Genomic DNA, 14,384 nt, shown 5'->3' on the forward strand with positions numbered 1-14,384 from the left:
AAATCTCAGGCTGAAAGCCACACCCACTGGCCGGGACGGTACCGGGGACCCCCCCAACGTCTCCTCCGATCTGCATAGTGCTGATATTGGCGAATGGCTCGCTGTAAATGCACATGAGCGGCATTCCACGTAGCCTCACTGCGACGAAGCCAGGAATCTACCGCAGGGAGATCTGAGGGCTCGTCGCCCACGGGAAGAGAGGAGGCTGAAATCCCAGGACACACTGGAACGGTGTCAGTCCAGTGGCAGGCTTAACCAGGGAATTCTGAGCGTATTCAGCCCATACAAGGTAACGACTCCATTCCTGCTGATTTTGATGGCAGTAGGTCCGTAGGGAAGCGAGTTAGATCCTGATTCAGCAACCTCTCAACCTGCCCGTTGGCCTGAGGATGGTATCCCGAGGTGAGGCTAACATTAATACTGAGTTTCGAGCAAAGTTACCTTTCCACACACGAGAAGTAAACTGAGGGCCTCGGTCAGTTTACAATGTCCTCAGGCAGGCCAAAAGCCGAAACACATGATTGAGGAGAGCCGCGGCGGTCTGTAGGGCTGTGGGGAAGACCAGACAAAGGGATGAAACGGCAACGACTTTGAAAAAAAACGTGTCAATTACTGAGAGGATGGTGGTTGTAACCCCTGGGGACTGGGGAAGATCCGTAACAAAATCCACGGCGATGTGGGACCAAGGGCGTCGTGTCTGGTACCGGCATGGCTGTAAGAGACCAGGGCTGTACGGGGTACGGGGGTGTGAGGAATGGTGTGGAAGCTGGCGGGTGATTGAAAGATGGAGGGGGTACGAGCACCCGGGTCAATCCCTTTGGTGGCTGTTGCAACAGCTGACCCACGAGCAGGGGGCACCTACACCTGTGTCATCCTACTGGAAGAAACAAACGCCGCCTGCCTTCCTTTTTGGTACTAACATAATTTCCATGTTCAGTTATTGATAGGTTAAAGAGTAAATTTCAATTTCAAATTCATAACTTTTAAATCAATTAACACTACACACTTTAAAATAAAAGGTTGTGCAATTAACATACTTGTATAGTAAACTAACGCACTTACGGCTACGATTTGCATACTTTTCGCGTTAGACTGTACTTTGGGCATTTGTGCATTAACTGGTACCTTTGAACAGGCGAATAAAGTATCTTCGACAGGCTGCTACTAAATCCATTCTGAATAACTACTGTGAGGTCGCAGAGACAGCGTCATTTTCCCCATTAGTACGGAAAAAAAGTGATCCAGGTTAACTTAGTGAGGGATGCCAACTAGAGCCACTCTTTACTGGGACTTCATAAGGAGGTCCAGTTTAAGGATATCCTACGCTAGAGTATTTTTAAATATGTATTAATTTATAGTGTAGTTAATTTTATTTAATGCCTTTTTTTCCCCTCTCGATGTACAGCCAATTAACTTACTTAAGGACGGTCGGTCCCTAAGCCTAGCTTGAAACTGTATTCTCCTGCCATGCGTGGATGGTTGGGTTTCGATAAATCATAATTTTGCGTCACTTCTCCCAAGCGCATGTTGTAATTAAACAAGCTACGTGTGAAGGGGTGCACATTAGCACAGTCCCACTAGCTGTGAAGCGGAGCATCCAGCAGAGTAGCACCGACAGCATCAACCTACGTTGTTCTTAAAGCCTTCCTCCCAATACCACAGCACAAGTAACAATGTGTTGCGCAAAAATAAATGATTATTTATCAATTGAGTCTGTGTTACTGATTGGTCTAGTGATAATAATAATAATGCGGCTGCGAGAATATCAATTAAAAAAGTGGTGCTGCTGTGATGATGCCGTCTTGAGGTACAGCATAGTTCAACCCAGGGGCGACGACAACAAGTCCCTTGGCAGATCAAAAACTCCTTCCAATGCTTCCTATCTACCTATTTCTGCCTGTGTTGCTAGGAAAAGTTAGATCAAGATATTGGTGGCTGAAGATGAGCTGCAGACATGCTTGCATACTTCAGAAACAACACCACCACCTTAACAAAAACATCTCTCAGGTCAGTTTTGACATTCGTCACGTGCGGTCAAATACCGAAAATGCCAGCAACATGCTGCAAATGCGCATAACGCGACCAAAAACAGAAATCATTTCATGTAGCACCTACCACAATGGAATGTTTTACAGTGGTCCGTCACACCAACACAAACCCGGGCTTTATACGAATTAAACATAAATTTATCATAATGTTTTATTAGAAAACGGTCTGACACCTTTATGTATCATGGCCCCTCTACGACCCTAAAGAGAGCAGCCCGGAAAGGCGAGCGCAGCTGAGGAAAACAAACTATAGGTATCGTTTGCTTGGATGGAAAGTACCTATCTTACAGAAAAGCATTAAAACCAGCTAACACACTGATACTTTTCGTCTCTTTTAAGAAGACACAAACCATACCCCAGGTATTTATTCAATACAGTGGCTAAATTAATGGAAAAAAAGCATCAACAAGTGTTGACATTTCCCAACATCACAGCAGTAATGACTTTATGAACTACTTTACTTCCAAAGTTGATACTATTAGAGATAAATTGTACCCTGCCAGCCATCAGCTACAGTAATCACATCAGACAGTGCACTATAATCCCCTGACGGACCAATTCGCACCTCATTCTCTCCTCTAAAGTAGAGGAAAGAGTTGTATAAACTTGTTAAATCATTCTTCTGTCTATTATTAATTCCTCATTGTTATTAGGATATGTCCCAAAAACCTTCAAATTGGCTGTTATTAAGCCTCTCATCAAAAAACCACAACTTGACCCCAAAGAACTAGTTAATTATAGACCGATCTCGAATCTCCCTTTTCTGTCCAAGATACTAGAAAAGGAAGTATCCTCACAATTATATTCCTTCTTAGAGAAAAATGGCATCTGTGAGGATTTCCAGTCAGGATTTAGACCGTATCATAGTTCTGACACTGCTCTCCTTAGAGTTACAAATGACCTGCTCTTATCATCTGATCGTGGTTGTATCTCTCTATTAGTGCTATTGGATCTTAGTGCTGCGTTCGACACTATTGACCACACTATTCTTTTGCATAGGCTAGAACACTTTGTTGGCATTAATGGAAGTGCATTAGCATGGTTTAAATCGTACTTATATGACCGCCATCAGTTCGTAGCAGTGAATGAAGATGTATCATATCGATCACAAGTGCAGTATGGAGTACCTCAAGGCTCAGTACTAGGGCCGTTACTCTTCACGCTCTACATGTTACCCTTGGGAAATATCATCAGGAAACACAGTGTTAGCTTTCACTGTTATGCTGATGATACTCAGCTCTATATTTCTTCGCGGCCCGGCGAAACATACCAATTTGAAAAACTTACGGAATGCATAGTCGATATAAAAAACTGCATGACGAGTAATTTCTTACTGCTAAATTATAGGACCTAAAAGCTCTGCATGTAATGACCTAGAACGCTGTCTAAGATTTGATGGCTGCTCTGTCAATTCTTCGTCATCAGTTAGGAACCTAGGTGTGCTATTTGATAGCAACCTTTCCTTAGAAAGCCACGTTTCTAGCATTTGTAAAACTGCATTTTTCCATCTCAAAATATATCTAAATTACGGCCTATGCTCTCAATGTCAAATGCAGAAATGTTAATCCATGCGTTTATGACCTCAAGGTTAGACTATTGTAATGCTCTATTGGGTGGTTGTTCTGCACGCTTAGTAAACAAACTCCAGCTGGTCCAAAATGCAGCAGCTAGAGTTCTTACTAGAACCAGGAAGTATGATCATATTAGCCCGGTCCTGTCAACAATGCACTGGCTCCCTATCAAACATCGTATAGATTTTAAAATCTTGCTTATTACTTATAAAGCCCTGAATGGTTTAGCACCTCAGTATTTGAACAAGCTTTTGTTACATTATAGTCCTCCACGTCCGCTGCGTTCTCAAAACTCTGGCAATTTGATAATACCTAGAATATCAAAGTCAACTGCGGGCGGCAGATCCTTCTCCTATTTAGCACCCAAACTCTGGAATAACCTACCTAACATTGTTCGGGAGGCAGACACACTTTTGCAGTTTAAATCTAGATTAAAGACCCATCTCTTTAACCTGGCTTACACATAACACACTAATACACTTCTAATATCCAAATCCGTTAAAGGATTTTTAGGCTGCATTAATTACGTAAACCGGAACCGGGAACACTTCCCATAACACCCGATGTACTTGCTACATTGTTAGAAGAATGGCATCTACGCTCATATTTGTCTGTTTCTCTCTTATTCCGAGGTCACCGTAGCCACCAGATCCAGTCTGTATCCAAGTCAGAGGGTCACTGCAGTCACCCGGATCCAGTACGTTTCCAGCCCAGATGGTTGATCAGCACCTAGAAAGGACCTCCACAGCCCTGAAAGACAGCGGACACCAAGACAAATAGAGCCCCAGAGACAGATCCCCTGTAAAGACCTTGTCTCAGATGACCACTGGGACAAGACCACAGGAAACAGATGATTCTTCTGCACTTTAGTTATCTGACTTTGCTGGAGCCTGGAATTGAACTGTTGGTTTCGTCTGGTCAGAGGAGAACTGGCCCCCCGACTGAGCCTTGTTTATCCCAAGGTTTTTTTTCCATTCTGTCACCGATGGAGTTCAATGAATTGATGAATTCAATGATGAACTGCCTTTAAATGTCATTTTGCATTATTGACACACTGTTTTCCTAATTAATGTTGTTCAGTTGCTTTGACGCAATCTTTTTTGTTTAAAGCGCTATATTAATAAAGGTGACTTGACTTGACTTGACATGATGAAGTGCAAACTGACGAGTGCACAAAAAAGATCCACAAGGAGCTCTATTCCTCCTGTCAGACGAACAGGAGAGGATAGAGAATAAGTCTGATAACATATCTGAAGACCATCCTATGCCTAATGCACCTAATAATGCAAATCCAAACTCAACCAATAGAAAGCAACCTGACTTCCCTTCAGTTGGCTTTTCAACCTTTGAACAAAAGTGATAATGATATCAACTCAACAGAACCAATGATAATCAAATATCGTAGAAACACAAATTATGATATTCAAGCTGATGAAGACATTAGTCAAAATGATGCATTATGGGAAACAGCCCAAAATAATGAGTGGAATAGATGGGCAGCCTTTACTGCTAAAGAAACAGGAAAAGAAAATTGTTGCTGTGCTCCAAATCGCTGTTAAACAAAGTGATAGCCATACCAAATCCATATGTGCCAAATTTGGGAGAAACTTTTGTCATTTAACAGATTTTACCAGACCATATTGTATTGCTGAGTGTCTAGGATTTTTGGGAAATCCTAAATTATTTTTTTAGACCACTCTGGGGATCTTGGTGTCAGTATTCAGACGTCAGCCAAAATATAAGAATTGAAAAACGGAAAGTAAAGATTCCAAAATGGTATAGCATAGATTATAAACAAGAATATGAGTGTTTCCATAAACCAAAGGAACACAAGATGTGGACAAATTTAAATGAAAATGTGCTCTTATTTGGTATATAGATAAGAAAAATTATTGGAAATCAGGAATTCCTTCTAGAGCTCCTGAACTTTTAGCACTCGGAACAACTAAAGGAAGTAAAATAGCACCTGAAGAATGTGAAAATCAAACTATTGCATTTCCTTCAATAGAAATTTATGAAGACCAATCATTAATTATAGCTGATTTCTTTTGGATCTGTGGAGGGGAGATATTATTGCATTCTTTACCAGTTGGATGGAAAGGTTTATGCGTAAGAGTACAATTACTTCAAGAAATTAACATGGCACAATGGGGAACAGAACAAAGCACAAACAAGGAAGACAACAGAATTAAAAGAAGATACGAGCCAGACCCCAATGTATATTTAGACACTATTGGACAACCAAGAGGAATTCCTAATGAATTCAAGGCAAGATATGAAGTAAAAGCAGGTTTCGAGTCAATATTTGTTTGGATCACACCAAGCAAAAATGCAGAGTGGATTAATTACATTTATTATAGTCAACAAAGATTCATTAATTATACTGAGGATGCGTTATCCTTATTAGGAGACCAAGTGCACGCAACAAGTAGAATCACATGACAAAACAGACAGGCTCTTAATTGGCTCTTGGCAGACAAGGGAGGAGTTTGTGTTATGTTTGGAGATCAATGTTGTACTTTTATCTGGGGGAGCTTTTAGTGAAGCTTTGACTAAAAAAAAAAAAAAAAAAAAATAAAAAAAAATTGAGAGCTGAAGTTACAGCAAATGCCGGAAGTGACAAACGAATTTGGGATTGGATTGATCTGAAATTTGGAGCATGGGGAGCATGGTTTGCTAAACTGGGAATGTTTTTAGGAGTTGCCATATTAGTAGGAGGATTATTATTTTGCTCTATATTACCTATATTAAGAACATTAATCATCAACGCTACTGTTAAGCAAATGGAAATGATAAAAGTCCCAAATAATCAACAAATGATCACAGAAAGGAACCTGGTTGAATACTATGAAGGATGGCTAAACAAACTAAACTTAAATGAACAAACTTTGGATGATACAGTAGGTGGCCAACCAGAGTGTGCTTTCTACCACCACGAGCGCCGCCGCTGCAGCGTCTGCAAAGTGCATTAGCAGCTTTTGACCACAAGCAAACGCATCAAAGCACATTTTCACAAATAGCCATCAGCTTTGCCTCGCTGGTGTGTTACATTTGACGGCTGCAGTCAGAGGAAAATGAAAGAAAAACACTGTAGTTAAAATATTTAATATTCACAGATGAAACTTTAGTAGCCTACTTAATAAGTTACGTTCGTTAACTTATAAAACAGAATAAAACATGCACATACTTTCTTATTCTTCACCTGTCCTTTATTTTGACAGATGACTACTTGGGGAAAAGATATCTGTCTGTACACTGATTAAAAATTGTTGCGTTTTATAAATTATTTCCATTATTTTAGTAAAACGTGAGGCACTGAATAATTTCGCTCCTATTATTTAGGCCAAACTAAAACAAGAAACAAATAAATTAAACCTGTACGATTTAGCTAAATCATTGAAACTAAAAAGATTGGACTGATTAATAAAATGTCCTCACGTTTAAACTCAAGTTCTCTCATTATAATCAACAAAGTGCACACGATGTAAAAAAGAGCTTCATTAATTGACAACTTCAGTGATTGTAAAGGGAGCCTTCTTTACTTGCTTTCATACAATTTAAGTAAAACTCAAAAAAAAAAAAAAAATGCTGCCGCATTTAAATGCGAGTGTATTCTACTCTGATGCTGAGTGCGACGCACAACTTTTTTTCTTATTTGTCTAGATATTTTTTAATCATTACAAATCTTTTTCGGATTTATTTTGTATCATTGCATCTAAAAATAATTAGCTTTGTAATGCATATGCAAAATGTGAAACTGCAATCTTATTCGCAGTCTATAGCATTTTATAATTATTTGTACAATAATTTCTAACTTAACCTGCTTTGTATCTTTATTATTTAATGTAAAAGAGATTTATTAAAACAATCAAAATCAATGAATTGGAGCGGCATCAGCTGTTAGATCATTTTAAAACTTCAAATAGCCTTTAATTTACAGGATATAACTACATCTGTCTCAGTTGTAGACTTGTGAAGATTTATTTTTAATGCGGATCCCATACTGTAACCTAAAAGAAATGTGCTCTTTAACTATTCATATTTAAGTGTTTGTGTGGAAAATTATTGATGCGCATGCATAACAGGGAAGCACCCTTGCGATCATTTTTTTTTTCCTTTCTTTTTTTTCCCCTTTTTTCCTGATAATGAAATAACTTAAAACTGGGGTGCCTTACATACATGAGAAATATATACAGAAAGCTTGAAATGTTTACTTTTAAACGAACCAATTCAAAATGAAAGCAAATACTCCCTTATTATGCGCATCCTGTGGAAATGAGTCAGCACCTTGAATTTGTCAGCCGACAAGAAAACATTAGTTTATTAATAAATAATTAAAATGTCTCCTTTTTCACAATTATTAGGCTACTTCTGCCTGTGCTTTGTGGCAAACTTAATGCATGTGCTTGAGCGCAGAATATATTAGCAAAGGCTCATTATGGATTAGACTGTGTAAATTTTATATAAACGTGCAATTAAATCTTACGTGGTGGGGGGGGGGGGGCAGACCTATTAAATACCCTCTAGACAAGTTTTTAAAGCATTTTATACACGTTTGTATAAATTCTGCTTTCAGAATGGTCCGTAATGCAGAGATGCCTTAACATTGATTTTTCCTCTAAATCACAAAAATGAAAATTGAAATGAAATAGGTATTTTAATGGTTTGAGAATGGTCAACCCTTCTCCATTCTGCAGATATTACAATGGTCACCAGGTTTTTAAATTCTTTTGAGCCAACTACCATGTCTTGTCTAACAGATATAGTCAACTATTTGAAGCCTACTACCTCTTATCTTGACATTGTTCCTACTCGTTTCTTTAAACAGATATTTGACCGTGTTGGGGCATGGATCCTATTAATTATCAACAAAAGCCTTCTCTCAGGCTCTGTTCCTGCTCTCTGTAAACATGCCATTCTATTGTCACATCTTAAACATTATGAGGGCATCCGTGGAAGGGCCCAGTTGGTTTACATTTTTTTCTTACTGACAGGACCTTTTCAGTTGGCATTGTAAGCTCTGGACCATCCATAGCTCCTCTTACCTGTGATGTTTCTCAAGGATTTGTCCTCAACTCTGTTTTCATTATATATTTTACCCCTAGGTTTGATTCTTAGAAGCCATGGAGTGTCTTTTCACTTGTATGCAGATGACACTCAAATTTATCTGCCTTTTAATTACACTGACAAGAAAGGCTTTAGAAACCTTGCTTGTTTGTTTAAATGACATAAGATCCTGGATGTCCTAAAATTTTCTACACCTTAACAGGAGTCCGCAAATGTCAACATATTACTCCTATTTTAATGCCTCTAAATTGGTTGCCGGTATGTCATAGAGTTGATGTTTGTTTTTTCATCTCTAAATGGTCTTGCACCCTCGTACCTATCTGAATTTTTAAATCTGAACACATCAGTCAGGTGTCTACGGTCTGCAAACATTACTCTCTAGCATAGCCTTGAACATGACTGAAGTCAAGAGGGGATCATGCCTTTGCCGTTGTTGGACCTAGGCTCTGGAACAGTCTTCCTTTTTATCTGAGATCCCTGTACTCTGTACATTAGTTTAAATCGAAGTTAAAGTCTTATCTTCTGGCCCGAGCTTTCAGCAATTCTCAATTATGTTTTATTTTCATTATGTCTTATTGCTTTCTTTCTTTTTTATCTGTATCTTAGTTTTATACTCTGTAAAGCACAGTGGTCAAATCCTTTTGTGTTTATTTGTGTTATATAAATAAATGAAATTAATGAATTCATCAAAAAGTAAATAACTGATTTTCATGAAGACAAATAGAGGTTGAGAAAAGCACAGACACACAATAGTCACTCAGCATTACTCACACACACACTGATCGTACTGTCTATATGCGTCACCGACAGAGGATACACAGAGGTAATTTCTACAACAGAGGTTTATTTGCAGGTAGTACATGAAACAAGCAATGTCAACAGGTAAGTCACTGAGTTCAGAGATTTGGATCAAACTTAACTTATATGGTAACAGTCTTATTGTCTTGCAGGTGCGGGCTGATACAACAGGGAACCACAAAGTCAGACAAAGATGGAAGACAGGACAGTCCACGGATAAGTATTTCTGGAGTATTAAGGAGTCAGGTAATGCTAGGTACACACCATAAGATAATCGGGTGGATTTTGGGCTGATTTCTCCCCTTCTGACAATCCTAGGTAATGTCTGTTTATCTTGGTGGCTCTAAAGATTATCAACAGATTTTCCTGTGGTGTGAGGTGTGTTAAAAGTGACTGAATCTGCTCGGAAGAACATCGGAGGCACCTCGATCATGAATCATAAATATTCAACGTTTAATACTTACGATTAGAAATCCTGTGGTGTGCTGTCTTTGTCAAACTGCAGCACACCACACACTATAGGAGCAAAATGGTTAAATCTAGGATTTTTTGTCCTTATCTTAGTGGTTTCTCACATTTTAAAAATCTTTTAGCGTGTACCCAGCATAAGTGATCACAGGGTAGTGATCGATGAGATCAGATGCTGTGCTGTGGTAGAGTGAAGGCTTATATGGGGTGCAGTGATGAGCGATGTAGGTGTGGATGATTATAATTTTGTTGATTGGGAACGAGTGGGTAGAGCTGAGAGGTCTGGTGCTGAGGTGACTGAATCCGTGACAATATGAGCATTTATTACACACAATATTTCTGATATGTTATTTCAGTGTCAGAAGTTCAGGTGCAGCAATAATATAACAAAGAGAAAAGAAGAGACTCTTTTACATCTCAGTCACTGATTTATCATGTTGCTTAAAGAACTATGGACAGAATCTTCTTACAATCTGTTCTGATTCATCAACACATTTTCACTGATGATTTATAATCTATCCAAAACCCAGCATAGAGCGGCTGAGTGAATGTGGTCTGGACTGTGTGGATGAGGCTCATTGTGTCAGAGACACTGTAGAAGGACAGAGTTCCTGCACTGTGATCCACATACACTCCTATTCTACTGCTGATGGACTTCACAGGGAGAACAGTCTGTATGTTATTGTGTCTGAATGAGTATCTGGAGGGAGAGCAGAACAAACTCCAGGACTGATCATTATATCCAAACCAACACTCATCACCTCCCTTCCTGCTGATGCTCTTATATGACACTGATATACACACACCGTGATTCCCACTCCACTCAGTCTCCCAGTAACAGCGTCCCCACACACTCTCTCTACACAACACTTGAGACCACTGATCAAATCTGTCTGGATGATCAGGATACCCCTGATCTGTGCCAGTGTTTCTAATCGCACTGTTCCTTTCAGACAGACGGAGCCATTTATTCACTGTGTTCAGATCCAGAGTGAGCTGATGGGAATCTGATGGAGATAAACACAAAAAAAAAAAACCAAAAAAAAAAAAACATCAGAATTAGGAATTATGAATCTGTTAGATATTTTCATGTAGAGAACTCTTCATGTTCAATGTACAGCATAATCATCATTTACATCATCAATTATAAAACTCTTCTTTCTCCGTCTACAGGAAGAACATGAACACACTCACACTTGTTTTCTTACTGACTTACATTGTAGGAAGTCCTTCCTGGTTCTGGGAACAATGTTGGTGAATGTGACTGTGGAAATCAACAGACATGAACAGTGTGATTCTCATGATCCTGCATCCATTCCTAAGACATTTCTAACATGATGTTCTCCATGATAAGAGATGATGATGGACTGGTTTCTGAGAGCAGATGAATCTCCAGCACTTTACCTCTGTCTGAGATCTTCTTCAGCTCCTCTTTGCAGAAATCCTCCAGTTTGTCTCTCAGCTGACAGACAGTTTCTCTTAGGCCATCAAAAGAGAAGAGAGAAATAAAGGGATCTTCATTTACGTCTGTAGATTCAGGAGGTGCTGAGAGAGACTGGAAACTCTAAAAAAAAAAAAAAAAAAAAAAAAAAAAACCACATCAAAACTCATCAGCTCCACACTGGGGAAGTCGTGGCCTATTGGTTAGAGAGTTTGACTCCTAACCCTAAGGTTGTGGGTTCGAGTCTTGGGCTGGCAATACCACGACTGAGGTGCCCTTGAGCAAGGCACCGAACCCCCAACTGCTCCCCGGGCACCGCTGCATAAATAGCTGCCCACTGCTCCGGGTGTGTGTTCACGTTGTGTGTGTGTTCACTGCTGTGTGTGTGCACTTTGGATGGGTTAAATGCAGAGCACAAATTCTGAGTATGGGTAACCATACTTGGCTGTATGTCACGTCACTTCACTTCATCCAGTAACCTGCACTGATATCATGTGGACTTGACTTATCTTTAGTAACACACCTCAGTCCAGCATTTTCACAGCATCAGCTTCATTCTTCTCATATTTATTATATCACAGTAGAGCTACAGATTCTAGTATTTGCTACTTACACTATATGTGGACTTTCTAGGAAATAGTTTGGATGCTAAAACATCTGCTAAGAATATAAAAGTCCATCTAACAGCTCAAGCACATCAAAGGATTCACATTGTAGGGCTGAGTAGACTTGCTCAGGAAAAGCAGCTGTATAATAAGATTGACCATTATTTATATCTTTAGAGTGGTTAGATACACTGAAACTTCACAAGGACCATTAAGACACGGTAAGGTTTTGTTTGGTTTCAATATGCTGAAGAATTGCTCAGACACTCTAGGATTTTGCTATTATGCAAGTGCAGAATTTAATGCAAAATCAAGCAACAGAAGCTGTTGATTCCTGCATATTCTGTTTCTTTTTGCTTGCAAATAAAGAGAAGACTACTGCTATTTGTAACTAATCCATCTGACCACCAGAGGAAGCCCTCACCAGAATACTGATCTTGCGCACTTCTTCACCAGCAGCAGCAGGCTTCTTCTTTGTTAAAAAGAAGGACGGGGGTCTTCGTCCTTTTATAAACTATCGTGACCTCAACAACGTCACAGTCAAGTACAGGGTTCCATTGCCTTTAGTCTCATCAGCCTTAGAACAGCTACATGAGGCTCAGATCTACACTAATCTTGACCTGAGAAGTGCTTATTATCTTATCCAAATCCGAGAAGATGAAGAGTGTAAAACCGGCTTCCTCACCGCCAGGGCGCACCATGAGTACTTAGTCATGCCGTTTGGGCTCAAACTCACCAGCTGTTGTTCAGGCTTTCATTAATGAGATTTTCCGTGACCTACTGAACAAATGTGTGATGGCTTATATTGATGATGTTTTGATTTATTCCAAGGACATGGATCAACATATCAATAATGTCAAGACAGTCCTCTCTCGTCTTCAGCAACATCAACTTTATGTCAAACTAGAAAAATGTGAGTTTCATACCCACAAAACCATTTTTCTGGGCTACATAATTACCCTTTTTAGTGGAGGTTGATGCCTCTGATTGTGGAATAGGAGCTGTTCTCTCACAACGTCACGGTAACCCCTGGTAAACTCCATCCCTGTGCCTTTTTCTCATGTAAATTAAGCAATGCTGAGAAAACTATGATGTAGGCAACAATGAACTACTCTCCATGAAGGAAGCTTTTGATAAATGATGCCACTACCTAGAAGGATCCATTCATCCTTTAAGTTATAACTGATCACAAGAACCTGGAATGTATCAAACAGTAAAGCAGTTGCTCTATCACGCCGACATGGCCCTCAACATAACAACCATCCAGTAGAACCCATTTTGGCCCCATCTATCATCATAGCACAGATGAGTTGGGACATCATGGAAGAGATCCAACGTGCTTAACAGAATGAACCCGCACCACCAGGATGCCCTCCTGATAAACAGTACATATCTCACGCTCATACGTCATAGAACCAAGCAGTGGGTTCACACTTCCTTAAGCTCTGGGCATCCTGGTTTCCACAGAACAATTAGTCTGGTCCGTAACTCTTTCTGGTGGCCCAGTCTTAATGATGTTTCTACTTTTGTCAAAGCTTGTTCTGTTTCTGCTCAGTCTAAGACACCCAGGGAACTTCCAACAGGCTTACTCCATGCACTACCTGTTCTACACAGACCTTGGTGCCAATTGTCCATCGATTTCATCACACACCTGCCCAACTCTAATGGATATACCACTATCATGGTAATCATAGATTGATTCTCTAATTCTTATAGACTCATACCATTGAAAGGTTTGCCTACAGCCATGGAGGTGGCCAGGAACTGTTTCACCAAGTTTTTAGAATTTATGGACTACCAGAGGATATTGTATCTGACATGGGGCCTCAATTCACATCTAGAGTTTGGCAAGCTTTCTGTAAACATCTAGACATTAATGTGAGTCTTACATCAGGATATCAACAAGAGTCTAATGGACAAGTAGAGAGACTCAATCAAGAAATTGGCAGATATCTCAGGTCTTATTGTAGCAGAGAGCAGCAAAAGTGGAGTGACTTCCTCCAATGGACAGACTCCCTCATTCATTCATCTACTGGGCTTACTCCTTTCCAGTGTGTCCTAGGCTACCAGCCCCCTCTGCTCCCTTGGTCTGGTGAACCCTCCATGGTGCCTTTGGTGGATGACTGGATTAAGCACAGCGAACAAGTGTGGGACAGCACTCACGTGAGACTAGAGAGCTCCATTCAAGCGGATCTGCTGGGCTTGAAGAGTCTGGTTGTCTACCCATGACCTCAAACTATGACTACACTCAAAAAAATAGCTTGTTGGTCTAACTTAATAAAATTATGATGCATATTTCCACACATTTAAACTCATTTATTTGAACTTAAATTAAGTTATGTACTGATAAGTAAAATTCATGATAATTTAATGAGATCACACCAAT

The 14,384-nt window shown here is 39.8% G+C and overlaps 1 protein-coding gene across 1 annotated transcript in view; it reads right to left on the minus strand.

Annotated features, from left to right (window-relative positions):
- Positions 1 to 9,510: 9,510 nt before the first annotated feature.
- Positions 9,511 to 14,384, minus strand: part of LOC122147197 (tripartite motif-containing protein 16-like) — a 30,747-nt gene continuing 25,873 nt past the window's right edge. Inside the window, exons 7-9 of the mRNA XM_042768687.1 lie at positions 11,357 to 11,516; positions 11,169 to 11,216; positions 9,511 to 10,959 (exon numbers count right to left, since the gene is read on the minus strand). Of these exons, the coding sequence (XP_042624621.1) occupies positions 10,439 to 10,959; positions 11,169 to 11,216; positions 11,357 to 11,516 (729 nt within the window). The 3' untranslated portion in view covers positions 9,511 to 10,438. The remainder of the gene's footprint in view (positions 10,960 to 11,168; positions 11,217 to 11,356; positions 11,517 to 14,384) is intronic.

The sequence above is a fragment of the Cyprinus carpio genome, chromosome A2, assembly GCF_018340385.1.
Source record: "Cyprinus carpio isolate SPL01 chromosome A2, ASM1834038v1, whole genome shotgun sequence".
Classification (NCBI taxonomy): domain Eukaryota; kingdom Metazoa; phylum Chordata; class Actinopteri; order Cypriniformes; family Cyprinidae; genus Cyprinus; species Cyprinus carpio.